Here is a 21,248-nt window from a genome sequence, read left to right as displayed (position 1 = left end):
TAAGGCTGGTAGATTTCAACACAAAATAATGATTTACTGTTTAGTGTCTGATAAATTTGTGGATTTGTTTGCCAGTGGTTGATAGATGTTGGATAAGTTCCAGTCTGTATCAAAGATTATGCTTTAGATTTTCCTGTCTATATTTAAATTAAAGAAGCATGATTATGGATGAGGGTCAGTTCCACTAAAGTCAATCCCATTTTCTCTTTTAGAGCAATGGTTTCCATATTGGTGGGAGTTCAAATCTTACAAAAACATTGTTTTTTCACAGGAATTAAGATCCTGAATTTGTTCCACTATAATATCATATTCACTACATCATGTAAATTTACTAAATTAAATTTTCTGATGTCTGAGTCTTTAAAGATAATTTATTTTTCATTTTAGAGAAATGGACATGCCATTTGGAGTCACACTTTACAAAAATATAGAAAATTGTAGAAAATCTAAAAACTTTCATTTTAGAGCGTAAAATCTGTGAAGGTTGAGGTAATTACATCAATCATGGGAAAGTAAACCTATCTGTGTCCCTGTTATTTGAAGCAAACAAATGTTTATAAAACTAAATGATTATAATCTCTAATATTATTGTTTTCGCAATAATATTAATAAAATTATACTTGCATTGACTGTCTAAGTAGGTACTGTATACATATATTCTGATAGCAAGTTTGGTATCAAAATATTTCAGTTTATGTCGGAAATAGCTTCCTTGCTTTACAGTAGCCTTGGATTAAAATTGTTCCTAGTTGTTGTGTGTAGTTTTATATGTTTCTCCTAGAGCCACATCCATAATTGGAGGTTACAGTTAGTTGTGAAATAGACCCGAGAGCCGGTGCGCTGCGGCCCGGCTGAGGGCGCCCCTAGCGGCCGGAAGCGGTACGGAATCTCCAGGCGGACTCGCTGCGTTGAATCAGTTCGCCGTCGCTTTGCCCACTGGAGGGATGTGACCCCGGAACAGGACGCCCTCCTACAACAACACACCATTCAAACATAGCACTGAAGAAAGAAAAGCTGGACCAGGAGGGGTAAGCTCTAACGTCTCGTTATCTGATGAGACGCTCATTGTCGGCGTTTTTCCTGGTACGACATGTGTGTTCGCGTCCCGGCTGTCAGCAGCGGCACCGGGATGCTGTTTGACACACAGGAACTTCATTCAGGCTTTTGTCTTGGGCATGCTAGCCATCTAGCATGACTGGTTAGCATTTACTGCTCTGCCATTGACAACTTGGGTTTGCTGGGACTAAATTAAATGTTTGTCGGCTTTAAATTAACGCGACTCATTAGTTACTGGGATTGCTATCTTTATTTTTTTCCAAGACGTTTTTTTTGTTTTAGATTTATATCGAAAATACGTGGTGGCTGCTTGCTAGCAGTAGCGCCGCTACAGTTGGAGCAGTCTGCGTCTCTCAACGTGATGTCAAGAAGCGTTAAAAGACAAGGGTAACGTTATACACCTCCTGCAAAACAAACTGGTGTTTTTTTATTTTGGAATTGATTTTCATTCAGACTTTGTCTTTGAAGGAAAATGTCCAACCTTAAGAAGTAGCCCACAGTCCAAACTGTAAATCTCAGCTAACGTCAGTGTAGTGGACCGAAGCCTGGTTTGGGTTCCCTCACCCACTAGAAGGATTTCAATAATAATAGTTTGTCTTAAGTAGCTTAACTGTTTCCTCCCGGGGAATAACTAGTGGTTATCAACGAAATGAGAAGCTGACTAGTAAATAAATACAAGTTACATTCATTCAGTGAAATACTTAGATTTAAATAGTATTTACAATGCTTCCCCAATGACAAAAACCACTCCCATTTTTTCAGTCTTTCAGATTATATATATATATATATATATATATATATATATATATATATATATATATATATATATATATAATATACCTTTTTAGATTCAGGTTTGCTTTTGGCGTACCTCCCTCATTGGTTTTCTATTCTTGGATCATGCCACCATTTGATGCATTGTGCCACCATGCCTTTTACAGTGTTTGCTTTCCCCCACTTGTGGGATAGTTGGCAACCCTCTGCGTGGTGAGGCTGGCAGCCTGCCGGCAGCAGAGCATTGATGAGTGCTGCAGCCAGTGGGTAGAGGAGCCTGGCTGCTAGGGAAGTGCTCAGAATCCTACTGGCAGCCAGCAGAGTTGGTCATGGACTCTAGTATGTCAAGCTTGTCATAGATTGCACATTCCCATAGTCGACTGGGTTTTGGAGAGACATTAAAACCCCATTGCACTGTAAGAAGGTTTTTTTATACCCCCTGCTCAACCCTTCAGGGACAATGGGAACTTCAGGCATAGTAAGCGAGGGTGGACTGATTCGTTTGACAATTTTTTTGCTTTACTTTTAGAACAAGAGCTTCTCAGTCTGTCAGCTTTAATCAACCCAAGTAGCAGCCTGTTGTGACTGGACACTGATTCAAAAGCTGCTCGCATCCAGGTGACCACAGAGACTTGTAATTGTTTAAAGACATATTCTTTTCAGTTTGAGGTGTTTCTTGTTCAAGCATTTTTTTCACAGCAGCCCATCAATCATTGGCTGTTCAGACTTTTACGCATTCATGTCATTAAAACTTTTATTCCCACCTCTTGAAGGGAACAGCTTCAGAAAGCTGGTCTATTTTAGATCCTTCAAGAAACCATGAGGAGTAGGTGATCTGAGATGATAGACCAGATTTAATTATATTTATGTTGCATATTCTGTTATAAAAAACTTGATGGATCAATTGTTAATCCCATTGTGAAAACATAACTGTACATGGATAATAAAGTATCCATATGCAAATTATTATTTGTAGCCCAGCAGAAAAAATATGAAAGAAAATGTTTTGTATTCTTGTAACTTAAAGTATAGATCTGCAAATTGTCCTGTCTGCTCGCTCTGTTGATGCCGGTATCTGGATTTGGTACAGAAATAACCAAATAACAGCTATATAAACCCAAAAGTCCAACTATGATCTAAGCCTGTACCCCGGGTAGGTTTGTTGAGTTCATGCCTCATGTGGTTCCAACAAGACTTGACCTACTTATCAATCATGTTTTCACAATTGAGTTCATCACCATTGTCCCCAAATACTGTAGCCATTGTTGAAGCACTGTACATGTGAGGGCATGGCTTCACATACAGGCGGCATGCAGACATGTGGTAAATCCAAGCCAGCACCTTTTTGACGTGTGATGTCTGGCGATCATCTGGCTCATGCTGGTTTAGGACCCGGTGCTGCCCCAGCCCAGGGGAAGTCATTCTGCTGGATTTAATACTGGTTTAATTGTTTTCATTAAGTGTCTGCAAATCTGGATGTTGAGAAGCTGTATTTTATTTGGCCATCAGATTGTCATTACTTTTGCACTCAAATTGCTGCAGTGTTAATTTATAAAATACATTAAATATTACATTAAATATTCAAATATAAATTATCACTGATTTTGGCCTTCAGTAAATCATTGGAAATTTGTTTATCATGCTTTGCTTGATGTTAAGTTTTCCAGCTTTGAAATCACCTTTTGATTTTGGACAATTTGGCTACTTTTTTTTGGGGGGGGGGCTAATTCTTTTCATACATTTCGTAAACAAAATAAGAATTTGACTTAATGAATAAGAGACCTCTATTTGCAGTCAGTTTTTTCTAAACCTCATGAACGTATTACTTTAAAGTCATAAGATTTCTCATCAAACTCCTCCTTGTTTTTGTTGAGCTTCCCTGTTAAATGACAGAATTGCTCTGTCCTAATTTCAGCATCAGCAACTAGTTTTATTAGGTTTCGTGACATCGTTAAAGTGTGTGTGAGTGTGTGTACCTGCAGGGACACAGCTGCTTCACAGATCCGGGACATGTTGTTGGCAGCCCAGCTGGCAGCCTCATTGAGCTTCTTGATCTTCTTGAGTTTCTCACACATTCACTTGGGTTGGTGAAGCGTCTGGTGTTGGGATTCTAGCTATTTTTCCTATTCTGGCTGTTGACCTCTCCTACTCTCATAGAAGTTGCATTTATGTTAAGTCAGACTCCGCTAAGTTGCAGCTTTAGCTATCTGGGAAGCCATCCCCATGGGATTGTTACAGATGGACATCCATGTTACTCAATAGATTCTGAATGCTGGGAACCACCGCCCTGATATTTTGTTGTGCATCCATGTAATGTAACAAGATGCACATCAGAAGAAAATTCTAGTAATATTAATACACACTATATGAAGATGCTCTCTCTGTCTTGATACAGTCGTACGTCAATACTTAGCCTGTGTTGATGATGGTTTTCAAAAACAGGTCATGCTTTAGCGCACAGTTAGCCATCTTCTGCTAAATTCTGAAAGCTGAGCATCATTGGGGGTTCTCTGTAACAGTTTTTAATTTAAATATATTGTGACTTTTAGCCTCAACTGGGAAATATTTCTTATCAACGTACATATTTTCAAAGTACAGAAAGGTTTTTAAATGTCATGCCACCAATTTAATGTGAGAAGAAAGCCAGATGGGTTCCTTTTCGGTGCTTCCATTAACAACTCCTGCAAAGATATGTTGTTTTAGATTATTTTTGTGTATGTGTCTAATTGGTGAGTGAGTTGCTGCTTTTATTGCCCTTAGGAGGCATTTAATGTGCCCTGGGCAAACGGGTTATTGCTCAACTAATTCTTGAGCTCCAATTACTGTGACAAAGCCATAAAGGTTGCTCTGCCAGACAGGAGAGCTGTTAAACTGAGTTCACCTAATTCATCTAAATTATGTGTCCTACCTCCACAGTCTGCATGTCAGTCACGTGTTTTCATTTGCTTTATTAATTACATTCAGAAATGCTGTAGTTTAGATGGGCGACATCACAACACTGACATGAGCTTAACATGGACAGAGAGGGGGATTAGGCCCAGATCAGCAGTAAAGAAACCCTTTGATTGTGCCTGAAATATTAGCTGCATGTGTCTGAGCCCGGCTGAGGATCCCCTGTGGGATTAGTGTTGAGCCAGCCCACCTCAAAAACCCCGCATCAAGCACAGACAAAGGAGCCTGACAGAATCCTTATTGTGATCCTTGAAATCATGTAAGATGTGCTTCACTGAAGGGCACGCACATGAATAATGCTCCAAGTAGGGGCAACACTACAACAGTACTATTCAAAATGTTATTTATGGGTTCTTAGCAGCACCAAATTAAATGTATTATATGAAATAATTTTGTGTATGCGTCTGTGTTGTACATAAAGCAGATTAGATTTAAAAGAGTAGACTGGATGGATTTGAAATACAGTACTGTACGGATAAAACTGCACATTACGTAATCCCATGTACACCTTTAATCACACGTTGCTGTCCACATCATTGAATCCCAGCATTGTAATGACTCCAGTTCTGCTTCTTCTGTACTGCTTTAAATGATTCTCTCTGTCACTTCTCTCGAACCTGTAGGGAAAGGTGAAATCCTCAACAACAATAGAGAATAGGGAATGAAATATGACATTTCTCTTTTTTCTCAAGCGACACAAACGTGAAAAGACAATGAAAGAGAATCAATAATTACCATGATTTACCCAGAATTCCACTTTATTTTTCAATAATTGATTTTCTTACATCATGCGCTGCTGTGAAAGTGTAATGAGTGAAAATGTTTTTGTTTTGGTTTTTTTCCAAACTAGTAAAAATGTAGAGTGCCAGCCGATAGTAAGTAATAAATATGGACTTCAAAAGAAAACATCAGAGGATCAGAAATGTGTTGGTCATGAAAGCAGCAGGCCTTTTTATACAAACAGTGACTGCGAAATATTACGGCCTTTATTTCTGTACCAGCTTGAAAATTGTTAAATTGTCGAGTCTCAAAGCATCCCTGAATATAAATGGATGTCCGTTTTATCATCCTTGTTTTTAAGACATCTTTTGAATTATGTTATCCTGTCATTTTCTTCATCCTCTACTTTCCATCTACTCATAAGCAGTGAGTGATTTTTCCTCGCTGTCTGCAGCCACACACTGATCTTCCACAGTTTATATCATATCATTCATTCTCTTTTCAGAACCGTCTTTCTGGCGGGTTATGCTGCCCAGATTCTTCTTTTTTTTTATTTGAAGTGAGCTCGGAGATGTGATCAAACGTGTCACCGCCGCCACCACTCTCTGTACACCATCCACCAGCATCCTCTGTACATCACTACCCCCACCCAAATATATTCACACACCACCACTTCCCTGAAGGTGTATATTGAGCAACTGGCACCAGAAGGCCCTCTCCAGTGTTTCATCTCTAGCTGTCTTTGAGACGACGCACCGGCTCTCCAATTAAATCACACCTGATGTTAAATGAAAGTGAATGTTTAATGCATTCATTCCTCTCATTCAGCATCCTGCCGTCACTTTGTGTGGTTAAACAGTACAAATAGACAAAGTCAAATGCTGTTGCTATAAACAACCACCAAAGGTTGCTGAATTTATAAGGACCATCACCTGAAGCAAAGTCTCAACCTGCTCTGATCTGGATGAGTCCAAATGTTTACAGTGGGACCCAAACACCAGCCTATGGCCAGTAGTGCAAGGAACCCCCCCCCCCACAACACACACACACACAGACATATATATGCACTCACACACCCCTGGCTCTGACAAAGACGGAATGGGGAGCCAGCTCCTCAATTAAATATAACCCCACATCAAACAGCCTGTCATCATGCATTAGTGCTCCTTTGTATAGATAGGAGGCCAAAATAAATTGCCAGAACGATTGTAGCCGCCGTGGCTCTCGTCGGCTTTGTGTGACAGATTCTTAGCAAAGAGCAAGTCCTGACTTACATCCTGAAATTCCTCGCCATTAAATTTCATTTTTTTTTGCCTTCAGATTTCTTCTTTTCTGCATTCATTTTCTCCCTTTTTAGGAAGTTCTTTTTTTCTGCATTTTTAGACATTTTAATTAGCAGATGTGGGCTAGATATTGTCCTCCCGCTGTAAGTCTAATTTTTGCTGCTGTATTACAGCAGTTATATAACGCAAAAACAGCCGACCTTGATATGTGTGTGCTATCACTATGGAACCTATCCCTTCTGTGTCATCTGCATTAGCTTTGGCAGTTCTTTTTATCGACTTCTTTCCCTCCCCCTTTTTCTCTGCCTTTGCTTATACTTTGCATCTCCGCAGACTGACAGTGAAAAATAGGTCATTAGTTAGACTGAGAATAAGAGATGGAAGGAGCAGGCAGGGGCCGAGATCTGTGTGAAAACTCCCATGAAATATTAATGAAAGCGATTCATGCTGTGAAATGTCAAACCTGGACCTTGACAAGACCCTGACTTTTGTGTCACCACGGTTTTGATTATATGATTGGAATGCTTATCCAATTAATTAGATTATCAATTTTTGCTTATCGTATTGATTGGTCAGTACATGTACCTGTAAGTGTCCGTCATCATGTTTGCCATTCTCCAAACTGTCTGTTGTGTTATCATGTAGTTTTGATTTGATTTTCACGTTCCTCTTCCACTTTCTGCATATTTGACAGAATTAAACTTTCACTTGAAAGACTTGAATTTTATTATATGATATTAATTGCGTACAATAATTTTATAATAGTAACAATGCCGTTTTTCATAGTTGTTTGTGAGACAGGGTAAAGAAGGCCTATGTTCTGCAAAGACAAGAGAATTATTTAACCTCAGAGTAAATCACATAAATTTATTGTTATTGTAAATCTGAGGTGGCATGTTAGAAACATTGAGAACTGTAACGTTCATAATAATAATAGCCCTAATAATACATTTAAAAAAGAAAAGCAGGAAATCGTTTAATCGCTTGCTCTGTCACTTTGATGAGAGGTTGAAATGTTCCTCTTTAAACCGTCAGATTGTGTGACTAAATCTGTTCAGTGTGTCAGTGGTTTTTGCTTCAAACAACACTTGCATAGCTGTGATTTTTCACAGGTTTTGTGTAATGTGTGTTTTTTTGTGCATCCAGAGCCACGGGAGAAGGGGGGATGAACCGCGAGGAGGCCCCGGGTAAGTCTCCTGAAGACATGTACATCCAGCAGAAGGTGCGAGTCTTGCTCATGCTAAAGAAAATGGGATCAAATGTAAGTACTTTTTCTTTATGGTCTCCTTAAATTTAAATCATAGATCAGTATGTTTTTCCAATGAAACAGTGTTAATGTGGCTGTTAATACAGCACCACTGGTGGATGTTGTAGTGTACAGTACACAAATAAGATATCCTTGACTCAGTAGGTATAAAATGTGAAACATTACTATATTTACAAGTTTCAGTTTTAAACCAGTGTGAAGGAGAAGCCAAACAGTCATCTCTCCTAAACAATCATCACTCTGCTGTTTTTTTTTTAAACTAAATCCACATCCTGGCTCCAGCATGTTGACAACACAGAAACCAGACCACAGATTACAGTTTTCCTTTTGAGATTTTGACAGTTGTTGTCTAATTTAGAACCCCTTTATATATAAGCTGTAGGGTTAGCAGTACTTTAGATGCTTAAAAAAATAAAATATAGACAAAAAAACTATTGAGATTATTTCCGATACGCTAATTATGAAATTATGTTAGGTGGCTGAAACCGGCCATTGTTATCAACTGTTGCCGAATGTCATCAAACTTTGTTGCGTTCCAAATAGAAGTACTTTTTTCTTGGGGTTCTGAAGCTGTAAATCCAGAATTTATTCAGTTTTTAATAAAAAAACAAATGTGCAAAACTGTTTTTATATATCTAATGTCACCGGCATACCTATGAGGATTATTTTGATTGACATTTATTTTCACTGAGTTTGTTTAAAAAAAATAATAAAAGTGTGTGTGTGTGTGTGTGTGTGTGTGTGTGTGTGTGTGTGTGTGTGTGTGTGTGTGTGTGTGTGTGTGTGTGTGTATATATATATAAAATCAACTGCTTCTTAAAAAAGTGATTTTTGTCTTAGTCTTGATTTTATAATTTGACATGTGTTTATTCTTCCTCAGCTTACACCAAGTGAAGAGGCTTTTCTCCGGAATTACGCAGGTGTGGTGCACAGTCAGATGAGTCAGCTACCACAGCACAACATAGACCAGGGTAAGTCAATGTCTCTCTCTTTCTCTCTCTCTCTCTCTCCCTCGAAGAGGGTTGGAGATCTCCAGTGGAGGATTTTATTTGGCCCTATAGCCATCAACAGTTTTATTGCAGTTTTGAATCCAAATATGTCGGAAAACTGTCCGCTCTGTTCTCACAAGGAAACTATTTTTCACTGCTTCCTAGACTGTCAGAGACTCGACAATCTATTCATGTTTTTAGAGGGAATCTTTCTCTCATTCTGTCTTGTTTTTTTGACAAAAAGATATACATTATTGGTCTGACACGTAGAAAAATCCAAAAAACGATAGGCAGATTCTAAATTTTCTCCTGGGCCAAGCAAAGATGGCGATTTATCTAAGAATGTGCCAAACAAGAATCATAATGGACTATTTCCAGAGCTATGAATGATTCAGACACTTTTACGAACCTATGTTGTGTCAAAGGTGTCTTATGTTCCGTATTAAGTGAGGAACTTATGTTCAGTCAGTGTTTGGATTAATTCAAGTATAATTTGGTCACATTTCATATGATGTGTTTTTTGAAGTGAGTTCATGTTTGCCTGAATCTCTCTTGGATGTTCTTAACGTAACTATCTTGTAATATCGACTTCATAAATAAATGTGATTTTAAAAATCAAATCTCTCTCTCTCTCTCTCTCTCTCTCTCTCTGGTCCTTCACTACTCGGTCTCAGTGGTTTCCTCTGGGCTACAGTCAGAGGTAGAGGCCACCCTTTTTAATAATCGCTGATTTAGACACTTGGTTGACTTTTAGAACATCTGGCTTATTGGCAGAGAGATGTGCATTCTTGAAGGATGAGTGAGAGACAGAATGATCAGTAAAAGAGAGAGAGGCAGGTTTCCTCTAGAGTTTTGGTCCAGTGCTGTTGATATTGAAACTCAGTAGGTTTTGCAGGTCTTAACAGGTGCCTGCATTTGACCATTGTCTTGATCTGGGTGATTTATAATATCTTTTGAGACACTTGAGTCAGACTGTACCACAAATGCTCAAGTTTGGATTTTTGATTGTAACATTTCCCGTCAGTCCAAACTCCAAATCCAGTGACGTAGGTGTTGAGTTTCCACTGCCCTTTCTTTTAACCAGAAAAATGGCCAGTGGTTGCTCTTTTCTCCTTCGGAGGCTTGTCAAGGGGAAGGCTCAAGCAGCTCCAGATAGATTTTGTCATCATTATTCAGCATATTCAGAAGACCGAAAAACCACATGTTGGACTAGATCCATGCTACCTTTGGAAGCCTCTGCTGTCGTCCCTCTGAGGGTGAAAACAAGTGATGAGTGCAGCGTTTAAAGTGTGTGCTAGCATGGATGTTGTTCCCATTGAAAAACTTCGAACAGCCCCATTCATATGCTTCTGTCAAGCACTTACATCAGCAGGACAAATAGATTGCTTAGGTTGACACAGCAGCCAACCAAAACTCAGCAATTACTTCAAGGCAAACAGCGTGTCAGGCTGGAGTCATCAGACTCATCCAAGTGAGAAAATTACTTCTATTTAGCCTCACACACATTTTCACAAAAGGCATGGATAGAATATAATCACGTTTATACATTAACTGGAGCAAAATTGCTATTAATCATGGAATTGTTATGGGACTTTGTTTGTCATGAAGGGCTTTAAAGATTTACAGCAGGAATAAGTATTGCACGAATGATCAATAATAAACAATTATAAAAATATAAACAAAAAAACCAAATGCATCAGTAAAATCCTGTGCTTTAATTTAAGACTTTTTGGTAGAGAAATGTTTTGAGAAGTCATTTAATTACTGGTTGGGATTCTGTGAGCCTCAGGTTGTTGGGCAGGAAGTTATAAAGCTGATAAAAGTTTAGAATTTTCATTTGCTGTCTGGAATCAGGACTCTGGAACGGCAGAAGGCTTGACCACTGAACTGGGATTGTATCCTGACTCACAGGTGAGCAGCAACTTAACAGTGTAGCTGGCAGCAGCTACTCTGCTCCCAGCTACACTGAGGTGTGTTTAAAGTCATCATCGAACACTTTAAATAAATTTGAAAGCTGTAGTGTTTCCTATGAAAATGTTGTAGAACAAGTCTGGTATCATATCCTTCTGGTTTTCATTGAAAGCTTAGAAGATGCATTTTACTCCAACTAAAAGCACGAGATAGATAACTCTAAGACGTTTTAGTTGTACTTTTTTCAGGCCACTAGAGGGTAATCTTGAGCTTTGTGGTGTGGTCTGTTAGTTTTCAAAGTTTCAAACCACAAGAGGGTGCCACGGTAAACAAAATGGTGTCACTGCGGTTACCTGAGGCAGCAGCAAATTGAATCTTCTTTTAGGAGACTTATCAGCAGCCTCCCAGGCTCAGGCCAGGCATGGCTGTCAGATAGGAGCCGTGCTATCCTGCTGGGCTAAACCTGCTGGGGCCCAGGCTTCGCTTTGCCTAGTCATTTGGCTCTCAGTGGCGCAGCGAGTCGTGAAAATTTCCTGCGGCACTTATCTACATTAATAAGGTGTTGTGTGTCCTTGTTTGTGTCCTTCTCCTGCAAGAAGCAATCAGCATTGTTTGAATTGACTAATCAGGGAGGAATTAGGTTTGTTATTTGAGTGTAGATGAAGGAGGCAAGAAAAATGGGATTTGAACTATGTTTTCATCCTGGTATTGTTCATGTTTTAATGTGCAGGGTCCTAAAAAGCATTGTTATACAACGGCGTTATTTGACAGTATTTCATGAATAATCTAAATGTAATGCAGGTAATGGGCAGGTTAGATTGCATATTTCTCTGTCACACCAGACATCCAAGATCAGATCTTATAAAAGCAGTTATTTTCTAAGGGATATATTCTGTCTGTGTCAACAGCTGCAGACACGCAGCATAATGTCGTTCTCTTTCTTTTTGGTCTTTGGTAAATACAGGATTCCATTTCTTTTGCTCTGTCACCACTGTTAAGAGCCTCATTAATTATGAACGCATGTGACTGGTGAAAGGTGCTCAGAATATGCATAAATATCACAGACACATTTTGTGTGATTTGGCTGCCTTCCACCTTCTCAGTGCGGCAATAAATTATTTGTGGTGTTCATCTTATCTGTGATTAGGTGCTGTGAAAAAGAGTTAATCACTTTTAAACGCTGACAGGAGGCACAGCCCTTTCTAGGCGTCAGCGCTTTTGGAAAGCTTTTGAGGCGGTGTGAAGATGTTCAGATTTAGACATGTTAACTAGGGAAAAATAGATGATAGGTAACATTTTATTGCTCAGCTGCTCAGTCAGTAAAAATGTGATGTATGTGTACCGAGAGATAAACATTAAAATGACAAATCACCTGTGTGGAGACGTTCACAAGTAAAGTCGTTTATTACTCACTGCATACCTGTGTTGAAAAGCAGAAGTACTAGTTTGTTTAATTGTAGTTTTATGCTGCACATTCAAATAACTTACCGACACAATATATCACAATATATGTATCACAATATATCCTTATTTGGAATATTTCTAGTGTAAATTATTACAAAGTGGAAATAATGTAATTTCTAATCAAACAATATCTAAAAGTAAAGATATCCTGATGGATGCGATGAGATGAAACATATTTTCACTTAATCTGAAAGACAGATGGTTGAGTTCAGTAGTTGATCGAAAAGGATGAAGTGGTTGATGAGGTGAAGCGTCTTGTGTTAAATGTTCGTGTTTCACTGTGGTTGACCTGCAGCCAGACGCTCAGCATCTGCGATCAGACAGCAGTTTACCAGGAAAAGATTGTTGATCTGTGTCTGATCAGAATCAATGAAGGGCCTCCTGACAGCGCTTCACCTTCAGGCCTGATGCTGCTCTGATCTCTGCAGCACACACTAAGGTGGTGCTGATGATGCTCTGAGACCAGCAGCCTCATGGAGAGACTGTGTCAGATGTCAGATTCAGTGGAGCATACTTAGAGGGCACTAAGGGCATGACGATGTACCGGCAGTCCACACATATTCCAATATTGATTGCTTTTATGTGATGGCCCAGCTGTGTTCAGAAAATATTAAATAGAAACGTAGCTGAGCACACAATGGCCAGTGTGTCCAATAGATAGCATCATTGCTGCTCCTGTATTGATAATCTGTTGGACTAATAGGAAACCTTGACTGATGATTCCTCTTTGTATTAAACATTTGACTCAGCGGTTGCTAGTCGTATTTCTTTTAAGTCTATGGGGTCATGAAATTTACATTTCAGATGGCGTTAATTGGCTGATTACCATACAGGCAAATGCAGATTTTTTTTTTGTTTTTCAATTTTAATGAGGCCAAAGAGGATTTCTGTCCTAAAGGCTCTGGAACTGAAAAGATACACTTTTTTGTTTAAGATGGGATCTGTCTTTGGTCTCTTGGTTAGATGATTGTTTTGTAAATAACCAACAAATTCTGCCAACCTTTTAACCCAGCCACCCGAGGATGCTGCATATTTGAAATTAAATGTGCTGCTACTTTTTTTGCATTTTGGCCGTAGGCACTGATATAGGAACTATCATTGCTCTCTTCGTCGCTTAACCCTGCAAATCCTGCCAACCTTCTAACCTTGTCATCGTGGCATTCTTTGCTTCAACATGGTTAATGTTTAGCAGGTATGATGGACGTTAAATATCAAGCTGACATTTGGCAGATCAAAATGAGGTTTTAATTAAGCCAAACGAATATTTATTTATTTAGTATTCTTATTATGTTGTAAATAATGCAAAATTATTCCATTGGTTGGAATTGGCATTTTTTATTTATAATTAATCAATCAGTCCATTTGTGCTACTGTTGTGTTGCTATGGTGACGTTAGAAGGGCCACTAGCATGCTGGGTTCTACTGTAGTCTACAGTGTAAGATAATCTTGCAAGAGGACGCTTCACAGAATGCTCGTCTGTACGAAATTAAATGTTACCATTGTCAGTTTTTGAACAAGTAAGGCATCAGATCCGACATTTTTTAGTCTTCTTTTAACAAGATATACAGTAGATAATAGTATTCACAAGAACAGTCTTCCTGTTTACGTCCTCTAAATCTGTTGGTCAGATTTGAACTTTGTTGTTGGCATTTGTGATCAACCCCCCTCCAAAAATAGTTAACTGAATATCAGTAGTGACCACATTGGAATGCAGTGGATTTCTCGATGGCTCTGACTTAATTATTGCTCATCAGCTGATGTTATTCGATCTTCTTAGAAGTGTTTCCACTCGACAATTATGGATTTTTTAGCTTTGTTTTTACAAAATGTGGGGGAGTGCATATGCAGAAATTACTGTGTCATTGTAGCGTTGCAGTATATTCACAATTGAATGTGCTCGTATGTAAAGTTCACGACTCTTCGTAACAGTGCAGTGTTCTGGCTGGTCACAATATAACATGAAGAAGTTAACGTCACACTTGTTCTTGTCCCTTTAACACTCCTGGCTTTTTATAACTGACATCAAGTCACTTTAAACAGTCCTTTGGTCAGGCCTGTTCAGCTCAAGCAATCATATCAGACACGGTAAGAAGCTGTTGTACTGACTGATCTGTGACACGGAGAGTTTACTCCTCACAAAAACATGTCTACAGGCATCAATACAAGAGGATGTGGGACGAGCTGTTTCCATAGCTACCCCAGTTGTCCCGGGAAAGTCAAGCATCCCTGTGGGATTTGCTGTTGTTGCACCGCATCGGTAGATTGGAACAGGTGTCATTATGAGGCCTGGGGGGGACGCTGAAGCGCTAATCACACAAGCAGAGAGGGACAGTCCAATCTGTGGTGGTCAGGTGCATCTCCTCCTGTTTCAGATGTTACTACAGCCTCATGCGGTCAGTACACCATCTTGTTTCTGTTTTTTCCCGTTATAATTCCGGGATCACTCAATACTTCAAACCACCATTTGGGCGGAGGGGTGGGGGCTTTGTTTGTACAGGGAGGCATTGATTCTTTTCCATTTTCCTGCAACATCAGATTCATGAAGAGCCACTCGCCTACCTCTCTGACACATAACATATTTCCTTACAGGCTCTTGTCTCTGTGGTTCCATACATTGATTTTAAATAGTTTCATATTTGTCATTGACACCTGCTCAAGGGCATCCTTTATTTTTACTCTTTTGAAGCTCACACAGGATCTTATAGAGGATAAAACAAATTCAAAAACAAGTAGTTGCCCCAGTTGCCTACCTTTCACCTGTCTGACCTAGTGGACTAGACAGTAATCCTTGAGACGTACTGAAGAACCAGGGTGAGCTCTCAGCCGTCCCCACGCAGATGTGACCTCAGGTGATTCTGCTGCTGAGAATAATAACTGGGTGCTTCATGACTACAACACTGGGGCCCTCATATTGTTGTGTTTTTCTTTATTCAGACTGAAGGAGCTCACTGGAAAAATTCCGACTATCTTCCTTTTGATTCATTTAATTTCTCTCTGTTTTTGTCAGAGGTTTAGTTTTTCCTCTTTAGGTTCTAAAGTCCTGCATAAACATTTTTACATCCCGCTTCAAAGCGGTGATGTATTCTAATTGTCAGAGTTTGTTATTCATCTGTTAGTCCGTCCGTCCGTCCGTTAGTCCACCAAATATCTTCGCAACCATTGCAGATAGAAAGATGAAACAAAAAGCACATTACTCGGGCGACAAAGGGGATGAAAATGAGATGATGACTGTGATTGCCACACATGGTAATATCCACACCTCACTACTAGATCATTTCTTATTTTGCAGTCACAACCTCAATATTAAACATCATTTTATACACTATTTCAGTTTTCATGTTTTTTAGTAGTACATCTGGGCACTGACAGTTCAAATTATGTTTGTATTAACATTTTTTTTTTTTTTTGAGTTACCTGTAGTTCTGGGGTGTCGCGGGATATTGCAGTCTTTGTCTGCATTGGTTCTTGCTCAAACTGGTTTGATATGAAATTGCTCAGTGGAGCAGATTTGTCACTCAGTATCACACTTGACTAACCTGTTGTTCCCACTGAGCTGATAAATGTTGCGTAGCGTACCACAGCACTGCACGAGACATTCCTGCTACCGTTTCACAATGAAATACGAGGTTTCTCCCCACAGGACAAGCAGGAGTAAATCCAGACACTAGGCTTCTTTAGCGTGTTTTGTAGTATGAAATAGTATATTTTACTCCGACTCGCCCTCAGTGAGAGATCTGTTTTGTGAATGTTAGTTGAAGTAGTGTATCCCAGCATGACTAAACACAAGGAGTGAACTACAGTGTGGCACTGAGCTAGTTTGATATTGGGAGGGCTGCACAGTAGCTCTCGCTACCCATTTTTAACAAATGCTAATGCAGTTGCTTGGAATGAAATAAAACTTAAAAACTTGTAGTGTAGCCTAGAACTGCAGCCTGAACCCATTACTGTTGTCTATGAGGAGCGTAAAGAAGTTATTTCCATTTACAATTCTTCAAATATTTTTTTTGTTATCGTCAGAGGTGCCAACGTTTTCAAATTGATGTGTGTTTGTATGCATTTCTGACCAGCAGAAAACCTATTAAAATTTCTTAGCACAGTTGATAGAGGCAGCTCAGAGGGGGGAGGGGGGTGCTGACAGAGCTCACAGGCATGCCCATTAACACCGAGCATTTCAGAATGGAAGTGATTTTAACCATATTCAATCAAAGATATTGAGGACCACGTATCACTTTGGGGCAAGACATTTGAAATACAGTGTAGGTGGACATCTGACAGCTGAATGACATGAATTAAAAAAAAACTACAATATGGGACCTTTAAAGTATTCATGCGCAATGAATCAGTGAAATTAGTGCAGAGCAGAGGGAAGCACCGGAGTCCAACCTAAACTACATGTATCTGGAAGATGTTTGCTGATTGGCTTCCACTGAAGGAGACTGATTTTTATCTGTCACTAGGCAACAGCTTTGAAGGACGTGTTGGCCAGAGCCTCTTTGTGTGTGTGTGTGTGTGTGTGTGTGTGTGTGTGTGTGTGTGTGTGTGTGTGTGTGTGTTGTATTTGTGGTAGGGCGAGGTCTAAGTGTGGCTCTCAAGCACAGTAAAACAGATATAGCTCAGTCATTTGTTGGACTATGTGGATGTATTTTGAGAGCGTTTCTGCTGGTCGTTGGGTTCAGGTTGCACCGTCCACCCTCTGAACTGTCTGTTACACCAGGTTGCACTTATTCACACAAAACACACAGTGATTCACGTTGGCGTTTATTGTGGTGAATGGTGTGTTACTGCAACCTCATGAACCAAACGATTATCTGCAGCAGCAGTGTTACATAATTATCGTTTGCTCCAGTATCATTATCTGTATGTGGCCTCCCAAGCAGATGAGATTTATATCATCAGCTGAAGTCAAGCAGTTTATCCCTGCACATATATTTTTTTATCACTCTAGTTTCTTCGCCCTGTGTTGCTCTCACCGATTGGCTTCCTCTTTTCCACAGCATCACTCAGTCAGTTCGCTCCCACGGGAAGAGGAGCTTAAAAGTTCATATTAAAATTGGCCCTCCCCCAAATTCCTGATGTTATCAAGCTCATGGTGACCTAAATAGAAAACATGCTAATTATTTTGCAGATATTGTAAAATGAAAGAAAAATTCTGTCAGTGGAGTCTGAGCAGTCTGATGGATGGGTCAGCTCTCTGTCCTTGGTCTCCTTTCTTATCTCTACAATAATTAACTTTAACGAACACGTGAGGCGTGCAGCACGCACAATTATTTCCATTTTTGCTGACATACAGAAGTTACCGCTAATTTTCCCTACATGAGTGTACAGCTTGGTGTGAAAGATATTTATCAAGTCAAAGCTTTTCAACAGGTTTTACCTCACATTTCAACATCATTTCTAGCTTTCTGCATACAGGGTAGAAATTAAACAACATATAAAATAAGGCCAGTATGGAAGAGCAGATGGACATATGAGGAGCTGAGAGAAAAGTCTGTATTTTATTGAATCATATTCAAATAGAATTGCAAAGTGTGTGTTTGTTTAGCACAGAAAAACTGTCTCAGCAGGTGTTGGTAGTCACAAAATATTTTCATGAATTTGGCAGCAGACTAATGACTGATTCCTTGTTAAACAGCAGCTGTGCGACGAGTCTTGTTGGAGAACCCGGCAGGATCTATTAGTTGAGACTCCAATCACTCATGTGGTAAGAGTGAAGGAAGCGATGAAGATGAACTTGTTTTCGATGCATGATTTTAGCATCTTTCCTTTGATTGCTCTTCTCAGAGCTTCACATCATAACAGCAGTAATCTAGCCTGGTTTATCCCCAGTCTTGTGACACTCCTTACTGAATTGTAAAAGCAGAAAGAGAAGATTTGACAGGACTGAATCCTCGGATGTAAGTGTGTCAGAGGCCCACTCCGTCTCTGACAGCCTCCTGTCAGGACTGCAGTGGCTGGACATGAAATTGCCTGAATGAGTATTTCCTAGTCATGGATGGTAGTTCCTAACAGTTTTACTGTCACAGCTGACAGAGTCTGCAGTCACTGACAGGATTCTAGGATTTACAGCTCAGTTCACTTCACCAGTTATTCTGAAAGTCACATGTGGGTATTTATGGGATGTTCCACCTGAACACCAGACGTTTAACCACAGATCTGTTCAAAACCGTCCTTAACAGAGTCAACAGTCACATCAAAGTCACACATCACTGAATCCAGATGTGCATTAATGTCGTGTTCTTGTTCCTGCAGGTGCAGAGGACGTAGTGATGGCGTTCTCACGGTCAGAGACGGAGGACCGGCGCCAGTGACCTTTGCTCCTCCCACCCTCATTCCACTACATCACAACCCACCACGCCTCCCCTTCCCACCCCACACGAAATCCACGGCAACCCAAACCCCACACAGACGACACTGATGAGCTCAGGAGCAGAGGGGTACGCCATGAGGGACAGCAGAGGAGAGGAAGCGACAGAAGACGGTGGCCGCCTCGCTCTCTCCCACCTGTTTCCGCCCCTGACTCCTCTCCACACGAGCTGACACACCATTCCCTCAGAAGCTTTCAAGTGTTTCAATGTGGGCTGAAGTCTTGGCAACAAGGAAGTCGGTGAAAACACTCACAGATCGTCTGTTGTTGTTTTGTTTGGTTTTTTTTGGGTGGTTTGGTTTTGTTTTGTATGATTTTTGTCTTGGTTGAGCCTTCAGGCAGTGTTACATGATATATCTGCTGTGGTCAAAAGAGGAATCGACCCACCATCAGCTGAAGCAAAGATAATTATAGTTTTGGTTTAGCAGCTAGTGTGATGATTGGTCATGTTAGGGGAGAGATTTAAGTTATTTCTGCTTACCCTAATGGGGCTGAAATTGTTTTTGATTTAGCTGATGTGTGTAAAGACTTATGTATTCTGTCACACAAAGGGCCTCATTTCTAAATAAAAGGAGCGTGATAGATGTGTGCACCACCTCCAACACACGCAAAAGAATGTATTTAGAATTATTCTCAGACAATTAATTTCACTTTATATCAAATCACAGCCGGTTTGCAGGAGGTCTAGCCAGATATCATGATTTTAATGTTTCAAGGTGAGTGTACTGCATTGTCTTCTAATGCTGGATCTATGCAGGTTTATAAATGAGGTCCCTTTTGTTCTGCTGCTTTATTTTCAATCACAGGCTGTGGAGTGTGCTACCAGGCTTTTCTTGTCAGGAAAAAATGAAAGATTCTAGCAGATTTAATAAACATTGAGACACAGGTGTATCCATTCTCTCCAGACACACTCATTTTGGGTTATTGTGACATGTATGATGATTTTTTTTAATTGTACAAATAGATGGGAAAATACAATAATGAATTGATTGTGCCAATTTTATTATTTGTTCTTTTTTTATCTGTAAGATAAAATTAACATGATTAAGAAAATCGATATGAAACGAGCTGTGTTTGTAATTTATTGTTTACTGAATTGACTCCCAGTTGCTCCAACGCGTCACTGACGCTGGAGAACCAGTAGATAGTGGAAACCTAACATGAATCACTCTTAAACGTCATCACCAGTGACTCTTTGGTCACACTAAACCACACAAACACTCATTTTTAACTACCTGTAACTAAACAAGGAGAACAAACATTAGGACTGTGTGCTATTTCTGACTGTACTGTATCTCTTGCACTATTATCAATGGGATATTTGCAAAAAATACATTTTGATATTTAGCACAGAGATTCTTTGTTTCAATGGTTAAAATAAATTTCTGATGTTTTTATTCCTTCAATGATTGAAAAAAAAAAAAAAACCTGTATTAATTGACTCAACTGGAATAGCTCGAATAAATATTTGTTAACAGCCAACATGTTTTTCCAGTGACATGCTCAATATTTAATGTGTTTTAAGTACTGTTTGTTAACTTGTATAACTTAAAATAATTGTAAGGTAATGTTTTGACGCTACGTATGTCTGCCTCATGGTTTATAACGTTCATTCAACTTGAGGATGTTGCCACAATGCAATGTCCATTGTCGTACATTGTTGAGGTTTGTGGAAGCAGCTTGCTCTTAAAATGTTCCAGAAAAAACGTTAACGAATTTCAATGAGTAAAAATGTTTTCTCTCCTTGGCAATAACTTCTTTTTGAATGTCCTCGGAAATCATTGCGACGTAAAACCAGTTGCAGATCTGTCACCCTGTCCGCCTACGACAAAGAAATTTGTCTTCATATGTTTACTTTTGTTTTACAACATTCTTTTTTTTGTCTATGCATTTGTTTTTCTCTAAAAAGGCGTCTTACTGTATATTTTTACCTATCAGGGTATCAGTTGTTCTATACCCTTTGTTGAACTGCGTGTGTGTGTGTGTGTGTGAGAGAGATCATCATTGAACTTGCTACCGGTTTTGACTTTCAGCATGCTGTGGAGTTCGACTACGATCGTTGTATCTGTTTACTGTGATGACCTGATGTTTCCTAATCGTCCTTTTTTTGTTGGTTTGTTTTTGTTCTTTTTAGTTCCTTCATGTGTTACCTTTGAATTTTAGTTTCCTCTCAGTCAACATTGATTAGTTGTATTTGTTTTGTATGGCTGCTGACGATGTCTTGACTTAATGCTTCCAAATCCTATACCAACTGAACCATTAAAGATATTTTAAACAGTGAGAAGTTTTCTTGTCTTTGTCATAAACTGGGTGTTTGTTAGAACCAGGAATATCTGCTTGACTAGAGAACAGACCTCATGCTGAACGCTCAGGGGAGAAAAGGATTCTGCAAAGTCAAAGTATGTGTAGTCATTGTTTATTTGTTCCGCTTATCGTCTGCATGTACAGAGGAAATTGATCAATGTAC

The 21,248-nt window shown here is 39.5% G+C and overlaps 1 protein-coding gene across 3 annotated transcripts; it reads left to right on the top strand.

Moving 5' to 3' along the window:
- Positions 1 to 847: 847 nt before the first annotated feature.
- ctnnbip1 (catenin, beta interacting protein 1) lies at positions 848 to 21,047 on the top strand. 3 transcript variants are annotated; one of them, XM_068332297.1, is made up of 5 exons: positions 848 to 1,028; positions 2,360 to 2,448; positions 7,932 to 8,046; positions 8,933 to 9,023; positions 18,667 to 21,047. In XM_068332297.1, exons 3-5 carry the CDS (start codon positions 7,951 to 7,953, stop codon positions 18,723 to 18,725), a joined length of 246 nt encoding a protein of 81 aa, XP_068188398.1. In that variant the 5' UTR covers positions 848 to 1,028; positions 2,360 to 2,448; positions 7,932 to 7,950; the 3' UTR covers positions 18,726 to 21,047. The 3 variants fall into 3 exon arrangements, with proteins under 3 accessions (XP_068188398.1, XP_068188390.1, XP_068188407.1); XM_068332306.1 differs by lacking the exon at positions 848 to 1,028 and adding an exon at positions 1,426 to 1,443; XM_068332289.1 differs by lacking the exon at positions 2,360 to 2,448 and having other exon boundaries at positions 870 to 1,028.
- The last annotated feature ends 201 nt before the right edge of the window (positions 21,048 to 21,248 follow it).

The sequence above is a fragment of the Antennarius striatus genome, chromosome 2 (genome assembly GCF_040054535.1).
Source record: "Antennarius striatus isolate MH-2024 chromosome 2, ASM4005453v1, whole genome shotgun sequence".
In the NCBI taxonomy this organism is placed as follows: Eukaryota; Metazoa; Chordata; class Actinopteri; order Lophiiformes; family Antennariidae; genus Antennarius; species Antennarius striatus.
Note: the sequence above shows the minus strand (reverse complement) of the source record. Positions and strands in the feature narration are given on the sequence as shown.

What these genes read in the sequence shown, in the direction of transcription:
- ctnnbip1 (XM_068332297.1), top strand. Translation starts at nt 7,951, where the DNA reads ATGAACCGCGAGGAGGCCCCGGGTAAGTCTCCTGAAGACATGTACATC. An exon ending in TAAAGAAAATGGGATCAAAT is followed by an intron (nt 8,047 to 8,932) that starts GTAAGTACTTTT and finishes ATTCTTCCTCAG; the next exon opens with CTTACACCAAGTGAAGAGGC. An exon ending in ACAGCACAACATAGACCAGG is followed by an intron (nt 9,024 to 18,666) that starts GTAAGTCAATGT and finishes TTGTTCCTGCAG; the next exon opens with GTGCAGAGGACGTAGTGATG.